The sequence below is a fragment of the Chelonia mydas genome, chromosome 17 (assembly GCF_015237465.2).
Source record: "Chelonia mydas isolate rCheMyd1 chromosome 17, rCheMyd1.pri.v2, whole genome shotgun sequence".
Taxonomy (NCBI): Eukaryota; Metazoa; Chordata; order Testudines; family Cheloniidae; genus Chelonia; species Chelonia mydas.
In genome coordinates this window covers 24,315,032-24,331,317 of record NC_051257.2, presented here as the reverse complement: position 1 = coordinate 24,331,317, position 16,286 = coordinate 24,315,032, and the positions used below count along the sequence as shown (strand labels likewise).

The following is a 16,286-nucleotide window of genomic DNA, read 5'->3' as shown; positions in this document are numbered from 1 at the left end:
AAAGATGATGCTGAAAACCTTTATGGACCAGCACCCACAGGACTGGGACAAGTATTTACCCCACCTGCTGTTCGCCTACAGGGAAGTGCCCCAGGAGTCCACAGGGTTTTCCCCTTCGAGTTGCTGTATGGGAGGAGAGTGAGGGGACCCCTGGACTTGATGAGGGCCGAGTGGGAGGGGAAGGCCTCTCCCGATGGAGAATCAGTGGTGGAGCATGTCCTGATCTTCCAGGAAAAGCTTGTGGAGCTCATGGGCTGGGCCAGGGGAAACCTAGCCAGGGCGCAGAGGAAGCAGAAGGTCTGGTACGACCGCTCAGAACGTGCCTGCTCCTATGCCACCGGGGACCAGGGGATGCTCCTCATCCCCGTGAGGAGGAACAAGCTGCAAGCTGCCTGGGACGGCCCCTTCAAGGTCATCAGACAGGTAAACGAAGTGAACTATGTAGTGAAACTGTCCAACTGGGCTCACTGCCGCCAGGTGTATCATGTCAACATGATGAAACCGTATTGGGACTGGAAGAAGTCGGTGCTGGCTGTGTGGGGGCAGGGGGAGGAGAAGGGAGAGGAAACCCTGGTGGGACTCCTCCCTGAGGTGGGGGCTGACCCCTCGCTGGAGTCAATTCCCCTCTCAGACCCACTCACCCCTGCCCAGTAGGCCGAGATCAGAGAGACGCTGCCTTCATACCGGCAGCTGTTCTCCAACCGGCCTGGGCTCACTAACCTGGCTGTTCACCGGGTGGAGACGGGAGCCAACCCTCCCATCAGGTGTTTCCCATTCAGGGTCACTGGGAAAACAGCCCAGAACCTGGAGAGAGAGGTCAGGGACATGCTGGCTTTAGGGGTGATCCAGCCATCCTTCAGCCCCTGGGCCTCGCCCGTGGTGCTGGTCCCCAAGGAAGACGGGTTGATCTGATTCTGTGTGGACTATCAGAAGCTCAGTGCCATCACCGTGTCCGATGCCTACCCCATGCTTAGGACTGATGAGATCCTAGACAAGTTGGGGGGCGCCTGGTACCTCACTACCATGGATCTTACCAAAGGCTACTGGCAGGTGCCTTTGGACCCAGAGGCCAGGGCGAAGTCTGCCTTCACCCCCCCAGTAGGGCTCTTTGAGTTCCTGGTCCTGCCTTTCGGCCTCAAGGGGGCACCTGCCACCTTCCAGCGCCTGGTGGGTCAGTTGCTCAGGGGGGTGAAGGGCTTTGCTGTAGCATACATTGACGATATCTGTGTCTTTAGCCAGTCCTGGGAAGACCATGTGTCCCAGGTGAAGAGGGTGCTGGGTCGCCTCCACGATGCAGGACTGACCATAAAAGCTGAAAAGTGCAAAGAGGGGATGGCAGAGGTGTCAAACCTGGGCCAAGAGGTGGGGAGTGGCCACCTGAAGCTGGAGCCGGAGCCAGCCAAAGTGGAGGCAATCAAGGACTGGCCTGCTCCCCAGACTAAGAAGCAGGTCCAGGCTTTCATTGGGATGGCAGGATACTATCACTTTAGCTCCCTGGCAGCTCCCCTCACGGAGCTCTGTAGGAAGGGAAAGCTGGACAAGGTGGTCTGGACTGAGCAGTGTCACAGGCTCTCTGTGTGCTGAAGGGGGCACTTATCCAAAGCTCGGTGCTGGTAAACTCAGATTTTAACAAAACCTTCCTGGCATTCACCGACGCCTCAGACATGGGGCTGGGTGCGGTGCTGATGCAAACTGATGCTAAGGGGGAGAGACATCCCATCGTGTACCTGAGCAAGAAGCTGCTGCCCTGTGCACTGTGCAGCCATCGAGAAGGAGTGCCTGGCCATGGCATGGGCCCTTAAAAAACTGCAGCCGTATCTATTTGGGCAGCACTTCACAGTGTACACCGACCCTTCGCTCCTGCCGTGGCTGCACCAGATGAAAGGGGCTAATGCCAAGCTGCTGACATGGAGCCTGCTCCTCCAGGGTTATGACATGGAGCTGGTCCATGTGAGGGGGAGTGCCAACATTACAGCCGATGCTTTCTCATGGGGCAGGGGCCCTGAGCTTCCCCAGGTCACTGGTTAATTGACCCAGCTCAGTTCAGACTCGAAGGCGGGAGAGATGTGACGAAGTGGGGGATGTTCTTGTTTTTTCCAATGGTTTGCATGCAGGGGGGGTGGGACTCAGTTTCCCTGGGTGTTACTGGTTTAATGAGGTGATGGGAGCGGGAGTTTGTTGTTACAGAGAGAATGGAGACCCCAGCGACTGGTGACCTGGCGACTGGGAGGCCCAGCTCAGGAGTCACAGCCCGTTTTGGCCAGTGGGAGGACAATGGGCTGTAAAGAGAGGACCCTGGTGACCTGACCAGCCGGTTCTAGCCAGAGGAGGCCAGAAGAGAGGAGAGGAGGCCCAGGCAACCTTGTTTACCTGGATAGAAGACAATGGACAGAGGTGGGGCTTGGGGCTGGTGATATCAGATGCCCAGCTGGAAAGCAGGGGGGCTCGGGGCTGGAGAGAGGGAGCAGACAGAGCCCACCTGGATGCAGGGGAGACTGGGATGTGCTGTGCTGAGGGAGGCCAGGCCTGAGGGCCCTGAGAGTTTCCTGGGCTGTGTTCAAACGCTCAATAAACCCTCCTGTTTTATGCTGGCTGAGAGTCATCTAGAGAACAGGGTTGCAGTATTCCCTCTAGGAGCGCAGGCTCCGGGGATCTAGAGCGAGTGGACTCCCTGAGGGGGCCCACGTCGAGAAACAGGTGTGCTAAGGCTCGGAGAGGTGCGGCTCCAGGAGGTGGAGGGGCTTAACCCCAAAGAGAGAGTGGACCCCCGAGAAGGGCTGTCACACCCCCGAGAAGGGCTGTTCCCCCCACAGACCGCACGGGGCCAAGAGTGGGCACGACCTGTAAGTCCGTGACACCCTGTTCATTCTCTCTCAAGCATCTGGCGTTGGCCACTCTTGGAAGACAGGATACCGGGCAAGATGGACCATTGCTATGATGCAGTGTAGCCATTCTTACGTCCTTAGCCATGAGACTGTCCTTCCTCTTCCTGCAGTCCCCGCCTCACTCACGGCACACTTTCCAATGGTTGTAACAACTGAGGCAGTGCTCATACAGAGTCCAACCTCAGAGCAATGTCCGTCCAGAGCACTGAATGATACAAAGATCTGGTGGGAACAAATAGTGCGGGCTTATGTAATTAAAGATGGTATAATGCAGATGCAAAAGGAGGCTGAATTGAAGTTGCACAAGAACCCTTAATTCCTGCATTTTCTAACTTTGGAGGGCCTTGCCTTGCCATAGCTTTTTTTGTTTAATTTCCTAATTTAAAAACAAACAAAAATTCCATCATGTGCCACTATGCTGACTACAGCTTGGATTAGGAACAGTGTCTGGTCCTTTAGTTCCACTACACAGAGCTCTGCCATTTGAGCAAAGGATTAACCGGTAGTAGTATGCGGTACACTCCTAGAGGGTAATGAGACACAGAAGATTTTTTAGAAGCTCATAATGACCTAACTGGAGTGAATTTTTCCAGGGGCAGCAAACAGCACCCTCTTGACACCACGGCAGCTCTCCTGCCAAATTCCAAGCCCTTCCTCCAAAACATGGGGCCAGCATAGAGTTGTAATCATGTTTCAACATGGTCAAAGCACCATATTGTCCCTTGAACTCGTTCCTGGGAATGGCTGAACGATTTTAGCAGAAACCTTCGAAACTTTTGGCATGGGGAATTTCAGCCTGAACAGTTAAAACATGGCAAAGTTATAATTCACTGAAACCAGGGTGGTATAAGTGATGGGCAACCTTCACCACAGACAGTGCTACCAGCTCTGCCCATGACGATGCCCTCCTCTGGGGAAAACCCTTTTTGTTCCTTAGTAGCTGGGTGCACTAGGTTGGGCGTGATGCAGCTGGTGCAGCTGGCCCTACTGGCAGACAGCAAGAGGACTGAAGAGTCTTCCCACCCTAGCTGTAGCCCAGCAGTTCAGCATCAAGGCAGGCTGAGGGGTGGGGAGGCTGGCCCCGCCCTGCCCATGCAGAAGCAGACACCAAGTTGCTGGACAGCTGTTGGGTGGATGTTTGCATTTGGAAGGCATTGAGGGGAATGTTTCTGATACACGTGCGCTTTTCCAGCTAGTGCCCCCATGTTCCCTCTGCCACTAACTGCTACATCCTCACATCCTCCTCTGACTTGAAAACTAGCCTGGCCCAAGAGAGCCGGCTCTTCTGCCTTCCCTGGGCTGTCCGCTGCTCTCCCAGCTCGGGTGAAGAGCTGCTCTTGCTTTCTGGCTGCAGGTCTGTAGAAGCAGGGATCTGAGCCTCTCCTTTCACCGCTCCGATGACAGCAAGGAGAGAACCCTGGCAGAACCAGGCACAGGCAGTCGCAATGGAGAGGGGATTTAGGCACATATGCTGTGCAGTCATGTAAGAGTGACGCCTGCTTTAAGCTCAAGGCATTGGCTCTGTGGAGTCCCAGTCGTAATATCAGGAATGGGGGCTCTTCTGGGTGACCCCCCCCGGGACTGTCCAGGGAGCCCAGATGCTCTGCCAGTGACTCCTGTGCATGCGAACTCGGACAGTCTAGAAGCTGCTGCTGCTTGAGAGAGAGGATGAGCCACCGCAGCCCTTGGGTACACGGCTCCACGAAGGAGTGACTGGGGGCCATTGTGTGGTGGCCTGAACCCCCCCCCCCTCCAGAGGGCACACCAGAGGAGATGGCAGGCAGGGCCCCATTGTGCTGAGTGAGGCAATCAGAGGGGAAGGACTGGATTTATTGAGTCATCACTTGTTACATCACAGTTTGAGAATTCTCCTTCCCGCCTCCGAGGACAGCGGTTTTACTTCCAGGTAAAAGTGCGCAGAGACGCTTCACAGTTTGAATGCTTCCTGTAAGCAGAACTGAGGCAGAGTGACAATGGCAAACTGCAAATCGCCATGGCGGCCATATGAAAAAATAATACAAACTCTTCTCTTTAAATATATTACAGAAAATTAACCTGAATAAACGTAGCATGAACAGCAGCGCACTGCAAAAACCAGTGGGGGGCACCCTCAGGACCAGAGCCCTCTGCCAGTGCTTTCCCACAGAGACCCCCGCATGGTGCTGGGCAAGGGGTCAGAGGCCCCCTAATGGAAAGGAAATGAAACCAGCTGTGTCCCCCCACACCCTCTCCCCTGGGTCAGAAAATCCAGAGACACGGGGGGTGGGACACATTAGCAGGCATGTGCAGGGAGCAGGGGTCACATACGCTGCAAGAGAGACATGCACATCACAGTACAGTTACGGGAAAAGAGATGCTCCAGCCACATGTGCAGGGAGTCGCGCCCCCTTCAAGGCACACTCACAGCACATACTCTCTCTCGCACACACACACAGGCAAGACACCACCACATCTGCTCCAAGAGACACACACGGAGCGTACACACGCAGCCACCCCGCCGGAAACACTCACGCCGGCGGGTGCCTCGCCCCAGCGAGCCGTGCTCCAGCTCAACAGGAATTTTGCTGGGGGAGCTCCTGTCCCTCTGGCTTGGGCTCTGCATCTGGGACCTCAGGCGGACGCGGAGCGAACACGGAAGCAGGGACTGACGGCCCGGGCTATACACAGAGCAGTGCAGTCCCAGAGTCAGGGGAGCTGGCTCCTAGAATACCAGAGCACGAGAGGCTGAGGCCACGGAGCAGAGCTGGGAGACGTGTAATGAGAGAGGAGATGCCAGCAGGGCAGGAATGGGCCTGGGATCAGACCCCCTCTGGGGAGCACTCCCCTCTGCTGGAGGGCCCAGGTCCCTTTCTCGGATCCAGCTGGCCTCATGCCAAGGTGTTCCTGCACTGAACCAAACCCTAGCAAAGGGAGGGGGGCTGTGGGCCCAGGGAGAAGAGGGTGAGGCGGGAGTGACACACAGGGACCCCAAAAGGGAAAAGGAAGAGTTTGTGGGACCCCCAGCCATCTCTATGGAGGGGGCATTGCAACAGTTATCCACTGGGATCAGAGGCACCCAGCCCCGAAGCAACACCCCACCCCCTGCCCCACCAGAGAGACACACGCCCGACATGCACATGCACCCCATCACATGCATGCACATGCCTACCCACGGCCTGCAGAGCGCCGGTGAGCACCCAGCGGCCCCCCTGGCTCAGAGAACCCTTTAGTTTTGCAGTGCAAGTTCACAAAGCCAAGGCACCACTTTGACAGGCCAAGCGGCTGCCCAGGGGAAGGCCGGGGCACCCTGCAGGTGCTGAGCGAGGCCCAGTGCCCCACAGCCGCAGGGGCAGAGCCCGGTGTCAGAGCGAGTCAGTGCCCCCCCGCACTCTGGGGAGTGTGCAAAGGGCCGTGCAGGCAGGTGGCTCACCAAGGAGTGGGGGAGTGAGGCTGCAGGCTGCCGCACACCCAGCATGCTGAGGGGCCCCTTTCCGGCTGCAGACTCCACATGGGGAGGGGCTATGTACAGTCAGGATGGGCAGGGAGGCAGGGAGCTGGGGAAAGTGCAGTGGGTGGGGAGGGCTGGCTCCCCCGAGGGAACTGAACGGCAAACATGGCAAGGGAAGCAACCAAACTGGCCTTGCCAAGAGGGCTCGGCCACCGGCTGCTGCTGAGGCACCCCAGAGATCCAGCCCCTGGGGGGGGCGGTGGCAGGCGGGGGCAGTGCTTGCCCCCTGGGCTGTGCTCCCCATGCACTGTGAGAGTGAGGGAGGGGCGTGTGAGAGCTCTCCCCCCACGTCTATGGCTCGGTGCTCAGTCAGGGACCTCGGGGTGCAGGGGCAGCCCGCCCTCGCCCCGCCGGTATGACTCCCAGAAGGCCCGATCCAGCTGCTCCAGCTGCGAGCTCAGCGGCAGGTGGATCTCCAGGTGCATGTGCAGGGTTTCCAGCCACTGTGCCAGCCTGGGGAAGGAGGGCCTGGGGGAGAGAGGCCAGATTAGATCCTGAGTGTGAGGGGAACCCCCCACTCCAGCACCCTGAGCACGAGGACAATCCCTCCCTCCCAGTTCCCTGAGTGCATGGGTCAGACCCCTCCCGCCCAGCACCCTGAGCGTGGGGGTCAGACCCTCCCCCTGCCCAGCAGCCCAGGGCACAGGGGTCAGACCTCTCCTCACTCCGTCTGAGCTCAGCAGGAGGGTTAGAGACCCCATAGCCCCCAGGGGGAGAGTGCCCTCTGCGGGGGCGGGGCACTGTTCAACTCCTCCCTCCCAGCCCAGTCTCTTGTTCTGTCAGTAGGGAGCAGGGTGAATGGGGCATTGCTGTGCATGTACAGGAAGGGGGCACTGTGTGGGTGTTTATGGGACCAGTGATCCCTTTCCCTTCCCCACACTTGCTGCCTGGGGCTGGCCAGGGTTCCCCTGATCACCTCTTCTCAGGGTCCAGATCGCAGCAGCGCACGGCGATGGGGAAGAAGCTCGGGGGGCAGGCAGGGGGGCAGTACCGCTCCAGGAACCCTCGCACGTTGAGCCCAAAGTCCATGGTTCTGGGCAGGTAGTCAGGGTCGGCGCTGACCCGGCCAATGATCTGGGATTGGGGGGAGCACAGGGGTTAGGAGTGGGGCCCAGCACAACTCAACGGAGAGCTCCGTCCAGGCAGCATGCAGCCACCTAGTGCTGCAGGGACCCCCCGACACAGGAACAGGGGGGCTGGCCAAGGGGCAGAAGAGGCTGGGGGCAGAGCTGAGGGGATGAACAGCAGCTCCGAGCTCCTAGGAAGACACTTGCCTCACACAAGAGGATGCCAAACGAGAAGATGTCGACTTTCTCATCGTAGCTCCTGCCTGTGGGGAGAGAGGAGACGGGTCAGCCCCCACCAGACCCTGCTTCCCTCTGCTCCTTACACTGCCCTCCGGTGGCATGAGGACAGGAAGGCCCAGCACTGCCAGGTCATGGATGTGCCCCCCGTTGCATATGCCCGCAATGCCCTGGCTGCCCTGGGCCTAGCGCTCCCAGCTATGCCCCAACCTCTCCTCTCACCATTGATCATCTCTGGGGCCATCCAGTAGGGGTTCCCCACCACTGTGTAGCGCTTCTTGCGGTCTGGCTTCTTCAGGTTCTTGAGCTGCTCAGGCTGGTTCTTTTCATCCACCATGAGACGGGCCAGCCCGAAGTCGGCCACCACCACCCTCCTGTTCTGAGCAGGAGAGATGGACACAGGTCACCGGGCGTAGGCAGAGGCCAAGGCAGCTGCTTGCAGCCACTCGTGGTAGGAGATCCTTGCAGTGCCGAGGCTGGAGTCAGCGCCCGCCGCACACCAGCCTGGGCCTTCTCAGCCACGGCTGCCAGCCAGCTGCCCTGCTCCCAGCCAGGTCCAGGGCTCTGTGCCGAGGCAGTACTTACCTCCCGCACCAGGCAGTTGTGAGAGTTGAGATCACGATGGATGATGTTCATCGAGTGCAGATAGGCCTGGGGGATCAAGGACCAGGGTCAGAACGGCAACAACTCACTGCACCCTCCCGCATGGGAGCAGCACCCTGGCACTCAGTCCATGCTTATGGCGACCCTGCCTCTACACACACAGCAACGCCCCCATAAACACCTGCACGCCCCCTGCCTCTACACACAGAGCAACGCCCCCATAAACACCCGCACACCAACCCCTGCCTCTACACACACAGCAACACCCCCATAACACCCGCACACCAACCCCTGCCTCTACATACACAGCAACGCCCCCATAAACACCCGCACACCAACCCCTGCCTCTACACACAGAGCAACGCCCCCATAAACACCCGCACACCAACCCCTGCCTCTACATACACAGCAACGCCCCCATAAACACCCGCACACCAACCCCTGCCTCTACACACACAGCAACGCCCCCATAAACACCCGCACACCAACCCCTGCCTCTACACACACAGCAACACCCCCATAACACCCGCACTCCAACCCCTGCCTCTACACACACAGCAATACCCCCATAAACACCCGCAAACCAACCCCTGACTCTACATACACAGCAACGCCCCCATAACACCCGCACGCCCCCTGCCTCTACACACAGAGCAACGCCCCCATAAACACCCGCACACCAACCCCTGCCTCTACACACACAGCAACACCCCCATAACACCCGCACTCCAACCCCTGCCTCTACACACACAGCAACGCCCCCATAAACACCCGCACACCAACCCCTGCATCTACACACACAGCAACACCCCCATAACACCCGCACACCAACCCCTGCCTCTACAAACACAGCAACGCCCCCATAAACACCCGCACTCCAACCCCTGCCTCTACACACACAGCAACACGCCCATAAACACCTGCACGCCCCCTGCCTCTACACACACAGCAACGCCCCCATAAACACCTGCACGCCCCCTGCCTCTACACACAGAGCAACGCCCCCATAAACACCCGCACACCAACCCCTGCCTCTACACACACAGCAACACCCCCATAACACCCGCACTCCAACCCCTGCCTCTACACACACAGCAACGCCCCCATAAACACCCGCACTCCAACCCCTGCCTCTACACACACAGCAACACCCCCATAAACACCCGCACACCAACCCCTCCCTCTACATACACAGCAACACCCCCATAAACACCCGCACACCAACCCCTGCCTCTACACACACAGCAACACGCCCATAAACACCTGCACGCCCCCTGCCTCTACACACACAGCAACGCCCCCATAAACACCCGCACACCAACCCCTGCCTCTACACACACAGCAACGCCCCCATAAACACCCGCACACCAACCCCTGCCTCTACACACACAGCAACACCCCCATAACACCCGCACACCAACCCCTGCCTCTACATACACAGCAACGCCCCCATAAACACCCGCACACCAACCCCTGCCTCTACACACAGAGCAACGCCCCCATAAACACCCGCACACCAACCCCTGCCTCTACATACACAGCAACGCCCCCATAAACACCCGCACACCAACCCCTGCCTCTACACACACAGCAACGCCCCCATAAACACCCGCACACCAACCCCTGCCTCTACACACACAGCAACACCCCCATAACACCCGCACTCCAACCCCTGCCTCTACACACACAGCAACGCCCCCATAAACACCCGCACACCAACCCCTGCCTCTACACACACAGCAACGCCCCCATAAACACCCGCACACCAACCCCTGCCTCTACACACACAGCAACGCCCCCATAAACACCCGCACACCAACCCCTGCCTCTACACACACAGCAACGCCCCCATAAACACCCGCACACCAACCCCTGCCTCTACACACACAGCAACGCCCCCATAAACACCCGCACACCAACCCCTGCCTCTACACACACAGCAACGCCCCCATAAACACCCGCACACCAACCCCTGCCTCTACACACACAGCAACGCCCCCATAAACACCCGCACTCCAACCCCTCCCTCTACACACATAGCAACGCCCCCACAAACACCCGCACACCAACCCCTGCCTCTACACACACAGCAACGCCCCCATAAACACCCGCACTCCAACCCCTCCCTCTACACACATAGCAACGCCCCCACAAACACCCGCACACCAACCCCTGCCTCTACACACACAGCAACGCCCCCATAAACACCCGCACACCAACCCCTGCCTCTACACACACAGCAACGCCCCCACAAACACCCGCACACCAACCCCCGCCTCTACATACACAGCAACGCCCCCATAAACACCTGCACGCCCCCTGCCTCTACACACACAGCAACGCCCCCATAAACACCCGCACACCAACCCCTGCCTCTACACACACAGCAACGCCCCCATAAACACCCGCACACCAACCCCTGCCTCTACACACACAGCAACGCCCCCATAAACACCCGCACACCAACCCCTGCCTCTACATACACAGCAACGCCCCCACAAACACCCGCACACCAACCCCTGCCTCTACACACACAGCAACGCCCCCATAAACACCCGCACACCAACCCCTGCCTCTACACACACAGCAATACCCCCATAAACACCCGCAAACCAACCCCTGACTCTACATACACAGCAACGCCCCCATAACACCCGCACGCCCCCTGCCTCTACACACACAGCAACGCCCCCATAAACACCCGCACACCAACCCCTGCCTCTACACACACAGCAACGCCCCCATAAACACCCGCACTCCAACCCCTGCCTCTACACACACAGCAACGCCCCCATAAACACCCGCACACCAACCCCTGCCTCTACACACACAGCAACGCCCCCATAAACACCCGCACACCAACCCCTGCCTCTACACACACAGCAACGCCCCCATAAACACCCGCACACCAACCCCTGCCTCTACATACACAGTAACGCCCCCATAAACACCCGCGCACCAACCCCTCCCTCTACATACACAGCAACACCCCCATAAACACCCGCACACCAACCCCTGCCTCTACACACACAGCAACGCCCCCATAAACACCCGCGCACCAACCCCTGCCTCTACACACACAGCAACGCCCCCATAAACACCCGCGCACCAACCCCTGCCTCTACACACACAGCAACGCCCCCATAAACACCCGCACTCCAACCCCTGCCTGTACACACACAGCAACGCCCCCATAAACACCCGCACACCAACCCCTGCCTCTACACACACAGCAACGCCCCCACAAACACCCGCACACCAACCCCTGCCTCTACACACACAGCAACGCCCCCATAAACACCCGCACACCAACCCCTGCCTCTACACACACAGCAACGCCCCCACAAACACCCGCACACCAACCCCCGCCTCTACATACACAGCAACGCCCCCATAAACACTCGCGCACCAACCCCTCCCTCTACACACACAGCAACGCCCCCACAAACACCCGCACACCAACCCCCTCCTCTACATACACAGCAACACCCCCATAAACACCCGCACACCAACCCCTGCCTCTACACACACAGCAACGCCCCCACAAACACCCGCACTCCAACCCCTGCCTCTACATACACAGCAACACCCCCATAAACACCCGCACACCAACCCCTGCCTCTACACACACAGCAACGCCCCCATAAACACCCGCACACCAACCCCTGCCTCTACACACTCAGCAACGCCCCCACAAACACCCGCACTCCAACCCCTGCCTCTACATACACAGCAACACCCCCATAAACACCCGCACACCAACCCCTGCCTCTACACACTCAGCAACACCCCCACAAACACCCGCACTCCAACCCCTGCCTCTACACACACAGCAACGCCCCCACAAACACCCGCACTCCAACCCCTGCCTCTACACACACAGCAACGCCCCCATAAACACCCGCACACCAACCCCTGCCTCTACACACACAGCAACGCCCCCACAAACACCCGCACAGCACCCCCTGCCTGTACACACACAGCAACGCCCCCATAAACATCCGCACACCAACCCCTCCCTCTACACACATAGCAATACCCCCATAAACACCCGCACACCAACCCCTGCCTCTACATACACAGCAACGCCCCCATAAACACCTGCACTCCAACCCCTGCCTCTACACACACAGCAACGCCCCCATAACACCCGCACACCAACCCCTGCCTCTACACACACAGCAACGCCCCCATAAACACCCACACACCAACCCCTGCCTCTACACACACAGCAACGCCCCCATAAACACCCGCGCACCAACCCCTCCCTCTACATACACAACAACACCCCCATAAACACCCGCACACCAACCCCTTCCTCTACACACACAGCAACGCCCCCATAAACACCCGCACACCAACCCCTGCCTCTACACACACAGCAACGCCCCCACAAACACCCGCACAGCACCCCCTGCCTGTACACACACAGCAACGCCCCCATAAACACCCGCACACCAACCCCTGCCTCTACACACACAGCAACGCCCCCATAAACACCTGCAATCCAACCCCCGCCTCTACATACACAGCAACGCCCCCACAAACACCCGCACACCAACCCCTGCCTCTACACACACAGCAACGCCCCCATAAACACCCGCACACCAACCCCTCCCTCTACACACACAGCAACGCCCCCATAAACACCCGCACACCAACCCCTGCCTCTACACACACAGCAACGCCCCCACAAACACCCGCACACCAACCCCTGCCTCTACATACACAGCAACGCCCCCACAAACACCCGCACACCACCCCCTGCCTCTACACACACAGCAACGCCCCCACAAACACCCGCACACCAACCCCCTCCTCTACATACACAGCAACACCCCCACAAACACCCGCACACCAACCCCTGCCTCTACATACACAGCAACGCCCCCATAAACACCCGCACACCAACCCCTGCCTCTACACACACAGCAACGCCCCCACAAACACCCGCGCACCAACCCCTCCCTCTACATACACAACAACACCCCCATAAACACCCGCACACCAACCCCTGCCTCTACACACACAGCAACGCCCCCACAAACACCCGCGCACCAACCCCTCCCTCTACATACACAACAACACCCCCATAAACACCCGCACTCCAACCCCTCCCTCTATACACACAGCAACGCCCCCATAAACACCCGCACACCAACCCCTGCCTCTACACACACAGCAACGCCCCCATAAACACCCGCACACCAACCCCTGCCTCTACACACACAGCAACGCCCCCCACAAACACCCGCACACCAACCCCTGCCTCTACATACACAGCAACGCCCCCACAAACACCCGCACACCAACCCCTGCCTCTACACACACAGCAACGCCCCCACAAACACCCGCACACCAACCCCCTCCTCTACATACACAGCAACACCCCCACAAACACCCGCACACCAACCCCTGCCTCTACATACACAGCAACGCCCCCATAAACACCCGCACACCAACCCCTGCCTCTACACACACAGCAACGCCCCCACAAACACCCGCGCACCAACCCCTCCCTCTACATACACAACAACACCCCCATAAACACCCGCACACCAACCCCTGCCTCTACACACACAGCAACGCCCCCACAAACACCCGCGCACCAACCCCTCCCTCTACATACACAACAACACCCCCATAAACACCCGCACTCCAACCCCTCCCTCTATACACACAGCAACGCCCCCATAAACACCCGCACACCAACCCCTGCCTCTACACACACAGCAACGCCCCCACAAACACCCGCACAGCACCCCCTGCCTGTACGTGCACAGCATCTATAGACTCATTGTCACTGAGCTACCCACTGTTCCCCTGAGTGGTGCCAGTAGAAATCATTTCTTGCCGGTACGCTGCACTCATGGGAGGGACACAAAGGGGGGGCACGTGACCTCCCCACGTGACTTCTCCCCACCCCGCGCCCAGCCTGGGGCCCCCATACTCTCCACGTCCCCTGCCCATGATCCACATCCATCGCATGTTACCTGCAGGGGAGCTCTGTCCTCCTCCTGCTGCACCAGAGACTTCTGCTCTACAGACTCCAGGCAGGAGGGCTCGGGATATACAGCTACTTGGAAGGGCTGAGGGCGGGGTCCTCCTCTGTCTTTCCGGTACGCCGTACCAGCTCCAAATATCTTACTGGTATGGCGTACCGCACCGTACCACCGTACTCGCAGCACTGGTTCCCCTTCATGCATTCTCTCTTGTACCTTTGTCTGGAGTGTCCCATCGCCCCCACCTGTAAGCCAGGTGTGTATGTGCACAGCAAACCCACCCATGGGTAGAGTGCCCAGCCCCTGGCACCACTTCTGCTGAGACCCCTCACTCACCATCCCAGACGCAATGTCCTTGGCAAAGCTCACACGCTGGCCCCACGGGTACTGGCTGTCCTGCGGGTGGAAGGGTTCCATTAGTGACAGGAGAGGGAAGAGGTGCTTGCCTGCATGCCCAGGCCTGGAGCAGTCCCTGGGCCATGGCTCACGCCCTGCCCAGGAGCACTGAGCAACGGCTTGCCTGGACACGGCCCAGCCACTCCTGCCCCAGGAGAGCCCTGGCCATAGCCCTTATGGGTCCAGCTCAGCCACTCCCGCCCTGGGAGAGCCTTGGCCATAGTCTGCACGGACACGCCCCAGCCACCCTTGCCCCGGGAAAGCCCTGGCCATGGTCTGCACGGACAGGCCCCAGCTACCCCTACCTCAGGAAAGCCCTGGCCATAGTCCACATGGACAGATCCCAGCCACCCCTGGCCCGGGACAGCCCTGGCCATAGTCCGCTTGGACACAGCGCCAGCCACCCCTGCCCCGGGAGAGCCCTGGCCATAGTCCGCATGGACACACCTCAGCCACCTCAATGACCCATGTTCTACCAACAGTGTCATAACATCCAAGATTGCTCATGTCCCACCGCGACTTGTGTCCGGGGCTCCAGGCCGGGGTACTTCCCTGCTCACCATGCTCTTTATGATGCCTCGTAGGGTCCCCCCCTTGATGTATTCTGTGATGAAATTCAACCTCTTGTCCTTGTACAGCACCCCGATAAACTTCAGCACGTTTGGGTGCTCTAGGCACCGCATCACTTTCACCTACAGGAGCCAAAGCACCATGGTCATCATTTCATGGATCCCAAGGCCAACAGGGTCACTGTGACCATCTAGTCCGACCCCTGTAGAGCACAGTCGGGAGACATGTCCCATAGTTATTCCTGGAGCAACGGCCCATCTTGATTTAAAATAGACTCCATCACAACCCTTGTCAGTTGTTCCAAGGGTTAATTACTCTCACTGTTAAAAAAATTCACCTTTTTCTAACCTACCCCTGTCCAGCTTCAGCTTTCGGCTGCTGGATCTTGTTAGACCTTTGTCTGCTAGACTGAAGAGCCAAATTTCTGTTCCCCAAGTAGGTACTTCCAGACTGAGATCAGCTCACCCCTTCACCTTCTTTCTTAGGTTAAACTGATTGAGCTGCTTGAGTCAATCACTATCAGGCAGGTTTCTAATCCTCTAATCATTCTTGTGGCTTTTCTCTGAACTTTCTCCAATTTACCAACATCCTTCATGAAATGTGTGCACCAGCACTGGACACAGGATTGTAGCAGTGGTCGCACCAGTGCCAGATACAGAGGAAAAATCACCTCCCTGCTCCTACTCGAGATTCTCCCGTTTAAGCATCCCAGGATGGCATTAGCCCTTTTGGCCACAGCGTTGCACTGGGAGCTCCTGTTCAGCTGATTCTCCACCACGACCCCTACATCCTTTTCAGAGTCCCTGCTTCCCAGGGCAGTGTGGCTGACACACTTTGTTCCATAGACATTTACATTTAGCTGTATTAAAAACACACATTGTTGGCTTGTGCCCAGTTTACCAAGTGATCCAGATCTCTCTGAATCAGTGATCGGTCCTCTTCATTATTTACCACTCCCCCAAGTCTTGTGTCATCTGCAAACTTGATCAGTGATGGTTTGTGCTCTCTTCCAGGTCATTGATAAAAAGGTTACAGAGCC

At 58.4% G+C, this 16,286-nt stretch overlaps 1 protein-coding gene across 4 annotated transcripts in view; it reads right to left on the bottom strand.

Moving 5' to 3' along the window:
• Positions 1-4,697: 4,697 nt before the first annotated feature.
• The window catches only part of LIMK1 (LIM domain kinase 1), a 39,258-nt gene continuing 27,669 nt past the window's right edge, over positions 4,698-16,286 (bottom strand). For all 4 annotated transcript variants that reach the window (XM_037880673.2, XM_037880676.2, XM_037880675.2 and 1 more), the window contains 7 exons: positions 15,238-15,369; positions 14,618-14,677; positions 8,262-8,327; positions 7,899-8,055; positions 7,647-7,702; positions 7,289-7,446; positions 4,698-6,840 (listed from right to left, as the gene is read on the bottom strand). In XM_037880673.2, the coding sequence (XP_037736601.1) occupies positions 6,678-6,840; positions 7,289-7,446; positions 7,647-7,702; positions 7,899-8,055; positions 8,262-8,327; positions 14,618-14,677; positions 15,238-15,369 (792 nt within the window). In that variant the 3' untranslated portion in view covers positions 4,698-6,677. The remainder of the gene's footprint in view (positions 6,841-7,288; positions 7,447-7,646; positions 7,703-7,898; positions 8,056-8,261; positions 8,328-14,617; positions 14,678-15,237; positions 15,370-16,286) is intronic.